A 12,698-nucleotide genomic window follows, 5' to 3' on the forward strand; every position below is an offset into this window, starting at 1 on the left:
ATGTGAAAGTTACATTTTCAATATAAAATGTAATCAAATACAAACATCTTCACGACCGTTATTTATCCCTTTAAAAATCCAATGGCAATAATTTTTCCTGCAGTAGACCAAGTGGAAATGACAAATAAGAAATGCACACAGACTTTATATAATATAGCTGTGATGCTAATGAATTAAGAGCTATCAGCTGAAGAAGTTAATATACAAGTAGCCAATCACAAGCTGCTATATAGTGCTGCTGATGATCATGATCTTTATTGCATATCTTTGCAATAACCTTGCAGTACCTATAAGAGATGCGCCTTCTGAGAGGCATATCTTGGGATGCGTTCATGTCTAATTATGTTGCAGTTACATGAACACAACCTTACTGTACCCAGATTGAGATTAACCGCTCCTGCCTGCCCCCTGTTGCGCCCCTCCAGGCGTAAGGGAGGACAAGTCTCCGATATGCAAAACTCTACATACAGAAACACATTTTTGGTGTGAATGCACAGTATAGAAATGCGTATCTTCAGCAAGAAAAATTGGCATATATCCAACACTAATTGAGCATGTATACGCAGCTGAAAGGAGAGAGGCACACAGATTTCTACAAGGGTTCAAGGTTGTGCACATATATGTATATATATATCAAGATATCTAAATGGTGCTTAAACTGATATTTGGATCTCTATAACCTTAAAAACTTATAATAATAAGACACCGCCACAATTACATGTGGCACCCAAACTTCGAAAACCGGACGGTAAACCCGGATACAATAGATTGGATAATAAGAAGAGAAGGACGGCGCCTTCGGGTGTAGATAATGACAGAAGATAGATGAATACAGTATTAATGGGTCAATCAGTTAAAACAAACAACCCAGAAGGTGTGATTCTTAATGATGCCACCACAGGTCACCCGACGTGCAGTTCGTATATCAGTTAGTCAGATAGTAGTGAAGTCCATTTATAACAGCACAAGTCCTAGCGTGCATCAATGTAGACAAACAATGAAAAACGAGCAGTGTAGTAAACGTGACAAGTCTATAGCCCAAAAACTCCAAGATAACATGCGTACCAGAAATATGGAAATAAACAGCTTATTTGTATATCTGCTCCTTGGTCATTCAAATAGCCACTCCGCTGTTTCTGACAATGTCTTCTTCATTCACAGAAACAAAATAATAAGCCGCTTAACTGTAAATATGTTCCTTAATCATTATTATGACTGCTTCACCGTTCTTACAGTACCTTATCCGCTCACCAGATAGGGAAATAAATATGAAAATACTATATGGTTTAGTATATTTCGAACAATGATTTAATCAACATAAAATATAAATTAGAAACTCACAATAGACAAAATATATATAAGCTTATCTGTATTGCATGAATGTAGGTTCACTGGTCAGATGTTAAGTCCCCAGTAGGTACATAAAGATGTTTCCCCAAAGTCTCCGCACAAAAGCTCAATGTAGGATAATATCTCTATATAGCCCCAAAGGTGGGCAGTAGAACCTTGTTGCAAACAGTGTGAATAGAGACTCAACGCGTTTCATTCCATTACCGGTACTTCATCAGGAGGAAAATAGGAGATGTACTGATAGTGCTCTTGTTACATACCGTGCACGCCGCCATCTTGCGCCTGCGTCATAGAAACTAAGTAACGTCATCATGCGCATGTGCCCTGGTGCCGTCAGGGACCGTGGCGTATTTTAAGTAGAGATGGTCACTGACCCCCGTGTTTTGGTTTTGGATTCGGTTTTGGATCTGGATTACCGTTGTGTTTTGGTTTTGGTTTTGGTTTTGCAAAACCGCCATTGCGTGTTTTGGTTTTGGTTTTGGTTTTGTTTGGTTTTGTTTTGCAATTTGTTATAAAAATTACATTTATTGGTGCTAAAATAACATAATTTAGGTATTATTTTGTAGCTACATTATTATTAACCTCAGTAACACTAATTTCCAGTCATTTTTTATTCAATTTTGAACACCTCCTATGTCACAATATGATTTTCATACACTTGAAAAGAAAAATTGCTGCAGTTCTTGCCAGTGATAACAAAAAGGCCATTGTCATGCCTGGGCATAAGACCAAAAATCCACTCTTAAGTGTGGAATTATTTTTACACGAATCCTGGCAAGAGTTGTCTATCCATTTGTAGCATTTTGAAAGCCACACTCAGTAGAGGTAGGGACCTTAACCATCTGGGATCCTCATCCATGTTTCGTCATTTTTCAGCGAGTTATTGGAAAACTGTTGGGAAAATCAGAAACTTCGGTTAAAAAAAAAATAACAACAAGCATTCCAGCATAATCTACCTCCCTTCTCTCATCTACATCCCAGCACCTGCAGTCTTCCCCCCCAACAATTGGCAGTTAAACAATCCTCTGCAAGAGGAAGCAAGAATGAAACCTGTCACCCAGTCGCAAAGCGGATCACAGACGCCCTGGGTACTATGCTAGTGTTAGATCTGCGTCCAATGTTCACTATTAATACAGTTGGTTTAAGACATTTAATTGAGGTGTTATGTCCCTGTTAGCAAATGTCATCACTATACCATTTTACTAGAAAAGCTAATTCTCTCCTGTACCGAAAGTTTACTAAAAATGTCATTATTGGGTGACAAAATGGTATTCTACCCACTGTACACTTAACCACAGATATGTGTACAAGCGTAACTGGGCAAACAAAATATTATATGATTGTGAAAGCCCACTGGGTTGGTCATTCGCCTTCCCCAGCATGGACAGCAGCAGCATGTACCCAGGTACATCACATTTTTGAGAAGTAGGCTACTCTGTGTATCAGCAGCTTCACTAAGAGGCATACAGCTGACAAACTGTTCCAAAAACTAAGGGATGTCATTGAAAGATGGCTAATCCTGCTTGGAGTCTCCTGAGGATATGTCATTTCTGATTACGACCCCAATATTGGTCCAGCATTACAGCGGGGCTGAATTCCATCACATTTCCTGTTTTGCACACACTATCAACTTGGTGTTACAGAACTTTTGAAAAATGACATGCAGGAGATGCTGTTTGTGTCCATAAACATTTAGGGTCAATTTGTGGTTTCTGCAACAGCATGTAGGAGAATACAGCAGCTGCAAGAAGATTAGCATTTGAGGGGAATATACTTTAGTCCAGCGAAGTAGTTACCTGTGAAGAAAGTGCAGACACGGTTAGCTTGAGTCAAGTGATTGCCTTAATAATAGATTTTGAAAAGGTGCTACATAAAATTATAGTGTGCAATAAAACAAAGTAAATGTGCTAACTATATTTTAATTGTAGATGAAATACTTAATTTTCTTTGCAAGGATCCCAGACTTATCAACATCTTGTTGGGACGTCTTCTCCTTCAGTTTCTCTGGCAACTGCTTGTAGTAAAAGAAATTGCTTTCCCAAGACACCCAGTGGTGATGCAGATGAGTCCGCTAAACATTTTGATATTTGCTGTGCTGTAAAAGAATTGCCCAAAAACCGTGACAGCTCTGCCCTAAAATCAACTAGTCATTCCCTTTGGAAGGCCATTATCAGCAATTACATCATACTACACAGACTTCTATGATATTGGGATATTGGGATGAATTAGTATTGTTGGAGGAAGATTATCACTAAACCCTGCCACCTCTCCAGTTTCGCAGTGAGCTATGGTACAATAAAATGTAACTGCAGATTTAGACCAAGACTGTCAGCCCTATTATTTCTATTTCAGCAATTACAATTAGCAATGGAGCAATGGAGCTCTTCTCTTTGGGTGTTACCTATATAACGCAGCACAATTTGCCTGCAAATTCTACAGACAAGCCTGCTTGTCTTCCTCTCCATCAATGACTCTTAGCAATTGAGCACTCGTCTTTGGGTGTATATTACACCCAAACATTATTAGTGAAAATTATGAAAAATACAGTTTAATCCCTGATAGGCCCTCCACCATCCTTTGCATGTTAATAGTAGGATTGGTTGGAATTATGGTCAAGGTCACACATTTTTTTGACAAATCCTTCAAACCAGCCCAGATGTCAAACTGTTGTGGTCTGCCCCCTGCGTCATCCCTGCTTGTGTTTGGAAAGTGCATATTGGTGCCAGAACCTCACATGCCAGAACTGCTCCCACTGGTGCCACACTGCTGCAGGACTTACACAATCAACCGCATCCTCATCGTCGGATACCCAAATCTCCCCCACATCCTCTTCTAAAGACAAAGTGTCATCCTCACTTGGTGTATCACCGGCTACACTCGGGCTGTTCAGGCACATATCAGCAGAACTGCTGAAAGGGCCCTTCTTTATGGGTAGACTAACAGAATGGTCACGATTAGACATCCCACTGTTGGATGGACTCTCCACAGGGATTGTTGTCATTTGTGAATCAGAGCAAATATTCTCCTGTAATGCCTCACTGTTATCTTGCAGCTCGGCTTTGACGCGTAACAGTAGTTGTGCACCAATTGTAGGCTGGGTAACTTTTTGGGATCTGCCACTAATAGCCAAAGGTGAAGGCCTCATTCTCTCTTTGCCACTGCGTGTGTAGAATGGCATGCTTGCAATTTTTTTTTTATCGTCACTTAACTTTTGCTCAGTTACACTTCTTTTTCGCTTCAATACAGTAAATTTTTTTTTGGTTTTTGTTTTTTGCACTAATTTGAAAACACTCTGTTGTTTGACATCGCCTTGGCCAGATGACGTACTGGGAACACTAACATCAGGACTGGTGACAGAACCTGGTTGCTCATTTAGATCATATGTGGACTGCTTTGAATCCATTGCGTAGATACTGCTGACAGATATGACTTTTGACAGCCAGAAATATTAATGCACAATTAGAGAGGACACCCCAAAAACACTGAGGAGTGCTAACATTTATTGAGTAGATACTGCTGACAGATATGACTTTTGACAGCCAGAAATATTAATGCACAATTAGAGAGGACACCCCAAAAACACTGAGGAGTGCTTAAAATTATTGAGTAGATACTGCTGACAGATATGACTTTTGACAGCCAGAAATATTAATGCACAATTAGAGAGGACACCCCAAAAACACTGAGGAGTGCTAACATTTATTGAGTAGATACTGCTGACAGATATGACTTTTGACAGCCAGAAATATTAATGCACAATTAGGGAGGACACCCCAAAAACACTGAGGAGTGCTAAAATTTATTGAGTAGATACTGCTGACAGATATGACTTTTGACAGCCAGAAATATTAATGCACAATTAGAGAGGACACCCCAAAAACACTGAGGAGTGCTTAAAATTATTGAGTAGATACTGCTGACAGATATGACTTTTGACAGCCAGAAATATTAATGCACAATTAGAGAGGACACCCCAAAAACACTGAGGAGTGCTTAAAATTATTGAGTAGATACTGCTGACAGATATGACTTTTGACAGCCAGAAATATTAATGCACAATTAGAGAGGACACCCCAAAAACACTGAGGAGTGCTTAAAATTATTGAGTAGATACTGCTGACAGATATGACTTTTGACAGCCAGAAATATTAATGCACAATTAGAGAGGACACCCCAAAAACACTGAGGAGTGCTAACATTTATTGAGTAGATACTGCTGACAGATATGACTTTTGACAGCCAGAAATATTAATGCACAATTAGGGAGGACACCCCAAAAACACTGAGGAGTGCTAAAATTTATTGAGTAGATACTGCTGACAGATATGACTTTTGACAGCCAGAAATATTAATGCACAATTAGGGAGGACACCCCAAAAACACTGAGGAGTGCTAAAATTTATTGAGTAGATACTGCTGACAGATATGACTTTTGACAGCCAGAAATATTAATGCACAATTAGAGAGGACACCCCAAAAACACTGAGGAGTGCTAACATTTATTGAGTAGATACTGCTGACAGATATGACTTTTGACAGCCAGAAATATTAATGCACAATTAGGGAGGACACCCCAAAAACACTGAGGAGTGCTAAAATTTATTGAGTAGATACTGCTGACAGATATGACTTTTGACAGCCAGAAATATTAATGCACAATTAGAGAGGACACCCCAAAAACACTGAGGAGTGCTTAAAATTATTGAGTAGATACTGCTGACAGATATGACTTTTGACAGCCAGAAATATTAATGCACAATTAGAGAGGACACCCCAAAAACACTGAGGAGTGCTTAAAATTATTGAGTAGATACTGCTGACAGATATGACTTTTGACAGCCAGAAATATTAATGCACAATTAGAGAGGACACCCCAAAAACACTGAGGAGTGCTAACATTTATTGAGTAGATACTGCTGACAGATATGACTTTTGACAGCCAGAAATATTAATGCACAATTATGGGGGACAACCCAAAAGCGCTGGGGAGTGCCAAATATGAAGAAAAAATAATAAACCTCTATCCTCCTCTCTGCACTAGCGATTTTGGTTAGAGCAATTGCAAGAACAATATTGTATTCTTTCTCTGTCCCTGCTCTAATTAGCCTATGACTACACCCTGCTCTCTCCCTCTGTCAAATGGCGATGGATTGCTGTGGAGGCGTGTATTTATAAAGTTGAAGTATCGCGAGAACCGAGTCCCGAGATCCGACGACGTCACAATGACGTTCGGCCTCGATTTGGATTCGGAATTGGCGGGAGAGTACCGAGCTGCTCAGCTCGGTACTCGGATACCCAAAGTTCGGGTGGGTTCGGTTCTCGGAGAACCGGACCCGCCCATCTCTAATTTTAAGTAAGCGACATATTGGTGTTGGGGATGGTAACATAATAGCCAGAGCCCAGGACCTCTAAGATTAGAGGAGAAGGATGTTTTTAAAACAATTTGTATATCCGTGTTTTGGAAATCAAGTTGACATTTTTAGTGTGGGCAGTCATATCTCTCATTGATCAGGTGGCCATATTAACTAAGGTTAATTATGTGGCCAATAATAAAAGAGCTATAATGGGTGTAAGGGGGGGGCTTTAACACGCCTATAATTAATATATGATAAATGTTCCTTTATTTCCAAGTGTGTGCACAATAACAATTTGCAAAAAGTACCCTAATGAGTGAGTGCTCCTCACTTGTCTCAAAATATCTCCCAACTTGACACCTCCATTCTGCAAAAGATCTACGTCTCTCTTCCACTCTCCTCACATCCTTCCATTCTCGGTTACAGGATTTTTTGGGGCTGCACCCACTTTGCGGAATTCCCTCTCTCACACAGTAAGACTTTCCTCTAGTCTTCAAACATTTAAGCGTTCTCTGAAAACCCACCTCTTCAGACAAGCTTATGATATTCCTCAACCACCATCTTAATTTCCCTAGATTACGCTATTACCACCCTCTACACAGCTAACACAAGACAACAACCCTCTGACCAACATTGCCACACACACAGCCCACTCAATACTTTTACCTTTGCATTCTAGCTAGTCCATTGTGCAATATGATGTAGCACATGCCCTTGTGTTTCAAACTCCCATTGTCCTATAGATTGTAAACTTGCGAGCAGGGTTCTCTTACCTCTCTGTCTGTATGCATTACCTAGTATTGTCTTATTAATGTTTGTTCCCAATTGTAAAGTGCTATGGAATTTGCTGGCGCTATATAAATAAATGAGGATACTGATGATGATGTTTGGTGGTAGCTTGAAACAACCACACCCCACCACAAATTTCCAATGGTTTAGTGATCCAAACTGCAGCGGTGCAGTTTGAGACTTGAATGTAAAATCGCCTATGAGGTGTTGTGGTTTTAAAACATCTAAACGGAGGAAAACTGCCAGAAAAAGGGCAAACATGCTGTTTAAGGTATCTTACCATTCAAAACATAAGTTTACTGCATGCTGGCACCTGCGCCCATGCTGAAACTTGAAGTAGCGTATGTGTGCAATATAAATGGTGCCTCCATCATGAAATAATATGTTTGTGCCCCCATTAACAATCAAATATTATTTCCCCCTTAATAGAGTTATAAATTCATATTGTCAACATAATAATACAATATAATATAAAAAAAACACCTACATTTACCCAAATGTTAATTATAAATTAATTTTGTCACAATAATCAATAAATAGTTTTTGCGCCCACAATTCTTAAGTCAATGGTGCCTCCTCTTGTGTTGTGAATGGCAAGATAGATCAAACACTTGTATAGATATACACTTTGTGTTTGCAGCATGTTAAAAATTGAGATGGCTATTTGTTATGTGGTTCTTTGTTAAACTGCAGTTTTCTGGAGGTTTTGAAATGGCAATCAAATAATTCATGATATTGCTTCAATAGTTCATTAGTTTGGCAAACTAATTCATAAATATTTTACTACTGATTCACTTAAAACCAAAGAATGATTTTTATTTGTAAAGATGTGTTTAACATGTACATGTGTTCAATTTATTTAGTATTTTCTATAGAATATTTTGTCCAAAAATTAGTTTTTATAAAGATTGTTTTGCTTCAAATTCTGATTTTTTTTTCAGTGACACCTTTGTGAACTGACCACAAAACAGAAAACACTTAAGTCCATAGAAACTTAATATTAGCACATACCTTTTGCTCATCTGTACACATTACAACATATAACAACTGGTTATTAATAAATTGACTTAAAAGACTCAGTTATAATTACAAAAATGTGAAACCCTGCTGCACAGTAAGTAGATTTGCCATGCCCCTTAGTGAAGAAATTAATAGGGCCTTTAATGTTCTGGCTGAAGGTTACTAAAACAAAGGAGCTGGCAATCGGTAATTGTAATTTCTCCTTAGAAACAATTCCACAGAATATATATATATATATATATATATATATATATATATATATATATATATATATATATAGCTCACAGAAGGCAGTAATATTAGATACCTACGATTTTAACATGAAATTCATTGTTCTATCTAAAACAAATTGAACAGTCACAGAATTGTGTCTTATGTAGAAAATAAAGTACTTACCTAATTTCAGCAGACATGCAAGCACAAAAAAAAAGGAGGCCATCCTTCCTTTAAACATTGTATTACCTTCACAGGTTCAATTGACTTTACCTTTACATAGCTATCAAAATACAGTGGCACTTAACATTCCCCTCAGCAGTTACATTGGTTTCCTGTACAGAGTCCAGCTAACAAAGTGAGAACTCACATGCAATGCCTTCAGTTATATGTAAGGAAGTAATTATGCAATTATTTCTGCTGAAGCCTATACTGTGGGGTAATACTTATTTTTGTATTTACAAAAAATGCTGTTGTGGGGAACGGGAACACCGATTGTAGGGTGCAGGTACAACATGCTCTAATTCATATTGCAATAGGAAGTTACTGAACAACATAAAAACTTAATACAGCTTTTAAAATTGTTGAGATAACGAATGACTCATAAAAAAGTCTCACATCTGTACTAACCAAAGCAGCCAAACACCTATTTGCTTTTACTGTTTAACTAGCGCTAGGCAGATAAAAGCTAAAAAGTGACCCAGAGAAGCATTTATTTTTATTAGGCACTTTTTACAAGCATACAGTAGGTGTAATCCCAAATCCCATTTTTTGAGGGATTACTTGCCCTACTGAAATTGCACATGGTGAAAAGAGAAAGAACATTAAAGCAAAGTACTTCCTACTACGGTCTCCTTCATTCATTTACATTTTTACATTTTCTGCGAAAATATTGCTATTTCATCTTCTTCTTGCATTGTTTATTCCTGCAATTAATCATAAGAGTGAGGGGACATCAGAACTGGCTTGGTTTAATGTGTCACTATTAAGCAGTTCAATGTTTTTATTACATTGCTTAAAAAAATGTATAAAGATGCAACTTTCCATAAAAAGTGCTCACTAAGGGCCTGATTAATTAAGGAGCGCAAGTCCTGTTGCGTGCCATATTTTCCATGAAATTGCTCTGCGCATGCTCAGAAACGGACTTTACGCCAATTAACACAAGTGCATGCAATTTAAGGTCGAATGCAAATGACATTTCCGATTTCAAGGGTGGAACGGGGGAAGGGTGTGCCAATGTTGAGTGTATGCACATTCATCCAATTCAAACTCTGGGCACCTCTCATGATTTTTAGCTGTATCATTTGCACAAGCTACAGGGCAGGTGTAAGTGCCGATTGACATTGATGACGGTCTCGTATTCAAGCCAAAACATGTGTTTGAAATAAAAGCAACTCTAAGAATAAATTTTAAGTACAGTAAGCATTAATAACATCCTGATAGATGTATTTCATGTTAAAAAATTTGTAAAAAAATAAAATTTTATTAATGATTATAGTATTGACTTGTATTAATGTATTTAATTTTCCTTTTTTTCCGATGGGACTTTGTATTGCACATATGTATTGTGCGTATCCTGCAGTCTGTTATGTCTATTTCATACGGCAAGTACCGTATAGCCAGAACATACTTATAGCTGTATTCAAATAGAAACATTTCTTGAAATGCGCTTGTACTTGAATACGGGCATATGTGCATGCAATTTCCGTTCAATTTGCATTCCTTGATGAATAAGGCCCTTAGGTTCCAAAAATTTTCCCATTGAACACAGAAGCCAAAGCACGACCTCTATCACTTCAGAGGACACGTAAGTCTCAAGTCTTTTTGTGGGGAGAAAAATGCTCTGCGAACCCTTGTAAACCAGTGAACATCAACCTTCTCACCAATGTTTCCCATCTCACCATGTGAAATGAAATCTTTTTTTGCATGTGGTCACAATACCAGCCACACTTTTTACCCACTGCAGACACCACCATCCTGAAACACAGATTGGTCTTGTAAAAACACATTAGTATGGTTTATACAAGAAAAAACCCTGAGCGACACATAACAATATCCAATAACCTTTTATGTCTTGAGTTTTTATCCCTTTGTAATACATTTTGCTATACAGCATTGTACTGTAGATTACTCTTAGTGCACCACTTGTATGATGCACACTTCATTCACAACACAAAAGGTCTAGGTTTGCTAATCGTATGTCTGGTGGGTTTGCCCTGTGTAGGACAAATTGCATACCTTCTTTCCACCCTAAAGAGATACCTCCACAAACATGAAGTGCTGAGAGTTAGTAAGTCTCAAGAGCCACACTGTGCAAAGTCTACTGTTGGGACTGTATTTCATGGGACTTTATTACACATGGCACTTTTATGAGTTGCAAGCTTTGTTTTACATCGGGCAAAGTGGTGCTTGAAATACGTTTCTATGCCAAAGTACAATTGGAAAAATGCAAAATACCTCGCATTAAAAGTATAGAATGAAGCCGATCCCAGTGAGCTCAGAGTTGTACGTATCTTTGCAGAATTTAAATATTTGTGCTCCCCTCTGCACAGCAAGGAGCACCCCAAATTATGACCCTCTCCACCCCTTATGTAATTTCAAAATTCATACTCATTCTTGTGGTGATCTGCAAATCGAGGTGTGCCGGTGTATCTACTCCACACTCTGTACAGACCATCCTCACCCCTCAATCAGTCATCATTAAGCATTTACCCTGTTTTTAGCAACACTTAATATTAAGATGTATTGAGGATCCTATGTTCAAGAGCTGTTCACACTGATTAAACAAAGGCACCATCATTGAAACGTTATCAATAAACTTGTAAAATACTGTTTTGGATTCCATTCTACCGCTTGCATATGTCCAGGGCCTGATCAACCACTAGGCTGACCAGGCTGCAGCCTGGGGCGCTGGGTCCCGGGGGGCGCGGCGCTGCGGGTATTTATTTTTTTCATTCTCTTTTTTTTTTTTCTTCATTCATTTTTTTTCGGGGGGGGGGGGGGGTTGCCGCGGGGGGGTGGATGGCTCGACGATCAAAAGCATTGGTGGTCAGTGGTTAGCAACACACAGCCAATCGCCGGGCTGCCTGTTGCTGTGCAGCAGACAGGAAGCAGGACGTCTTCACTTCCTATCTGCTGATCTGAGGAGAGGAGCGACGCTGGCACAACTACAGGTAAGCGAAGGGGGGAACTGCCCTGCATATCTATAGGAAGGGGGGGGAACTGCCCTGAATATCTATAGGAAGGGGGGGAACTGCCCTGCATATCTATAGGAAGGGGGGGGACTGCCCTGCATATCTATAGGAAGGGGGGGGACTACCCTGCATATCTATAGGGAGGGGGGGAACTACCCTGCACATCTATAGGGAGGGGGGGACTACCCTGCATATCTATAGGGAGGGGGGGAACTACCCTGCATATCTATAGGGAGGGGGGGAACTACCCTGCATATCTATAGGGAGGGGGGGGGGACTACCCTGCATATGTATAGGGAGGGAGAGGGGGAGACTGTCATACAAATCTATAGGGTGGGAGGGGGGGGCTGCCATGAAAATCTATAGGGAGGGAGAGAAGTTGCTATGTATGAAGGAGGGCAGAGGAGGGGGGCTGATATATGTGACTGGGGGAGTGGGGAGTTTTGATGTGACGGGGGGGGATAGCTACAGAGTGGAGGTAAGGAAAATAGCTGCAAGGGGGATGGATGCAGTGTGGGAGGTAAAGAAAATGGCTGCAGCAGGGGTTAAGGAAAATGGCTGTGGGGGGGGTTGTGGTTAAGGAAAATGGCTGCAGGGGGTATTTAAAAAATAGAGCAGCTTTGGGGGGCAGAATCTCATGATTGTGTGGTGGTCACATGGGTGGTCTCAGCAATCACTAGAATACTAAATATTAGTGAGATGGGGCTGGTAGAGGTTTGTATTTGATTGACAACAAATATTCAGATATTGCTTATATATGCCTGTCCAATTGGGGTAC

The 12,698-nt window shown here is 39.6% G+C and overlaps 1 protein-coding gene across 4 annotated transcripts in view; it reads right to left on the minus strand.

Annotated features, from left to right (window-relative positions):
• The window catches only part of IL18R1 (interleukin 18 receptor 1), a 105,111-nt gene that overhangs the window by 40,336 nt on the left and 52,077 nt on the right, over nt 1-12,698 (minus strand). For 2 of the 4 annotated variants that reach the window (XR_012688689.1, XM_075200206.1), the window contains exon 1: nt 8,910-9,295. The exons of 1 other annotated variant lie outside the window; for it this stretch is intronic. Coding sequence is in view for 2 of the 3 variants with exons in the window: in XM_075200206.1 (XP_075056307.1) it covers nt 8,910-8,967 (58 nt within the window). In the remaining variant the exon portion in view is untranslated. Of the gene's footprint in view, nt 1-8,909; nt 9,296-12,698 lie in introns of those variants that run through there. One more of the 4 variants, XM_075200204.1, reaches the window with a different exon arrangement.

This window comes from Mixophyes fleayi, chromosome 2, assembly GCF_038048845.1.
Source record: "Mixophyes fleayi isolate aMixFle1 chromosome 2, aMixFle1.hap1, whole genome shotgun sequence".
Taxonomy (NCBI): Eukaryota; Metazoa; Chordata; class Amphibia; order Anura; family Limnodynastidae; genus Mixophyes; species Mixophyes fleayi.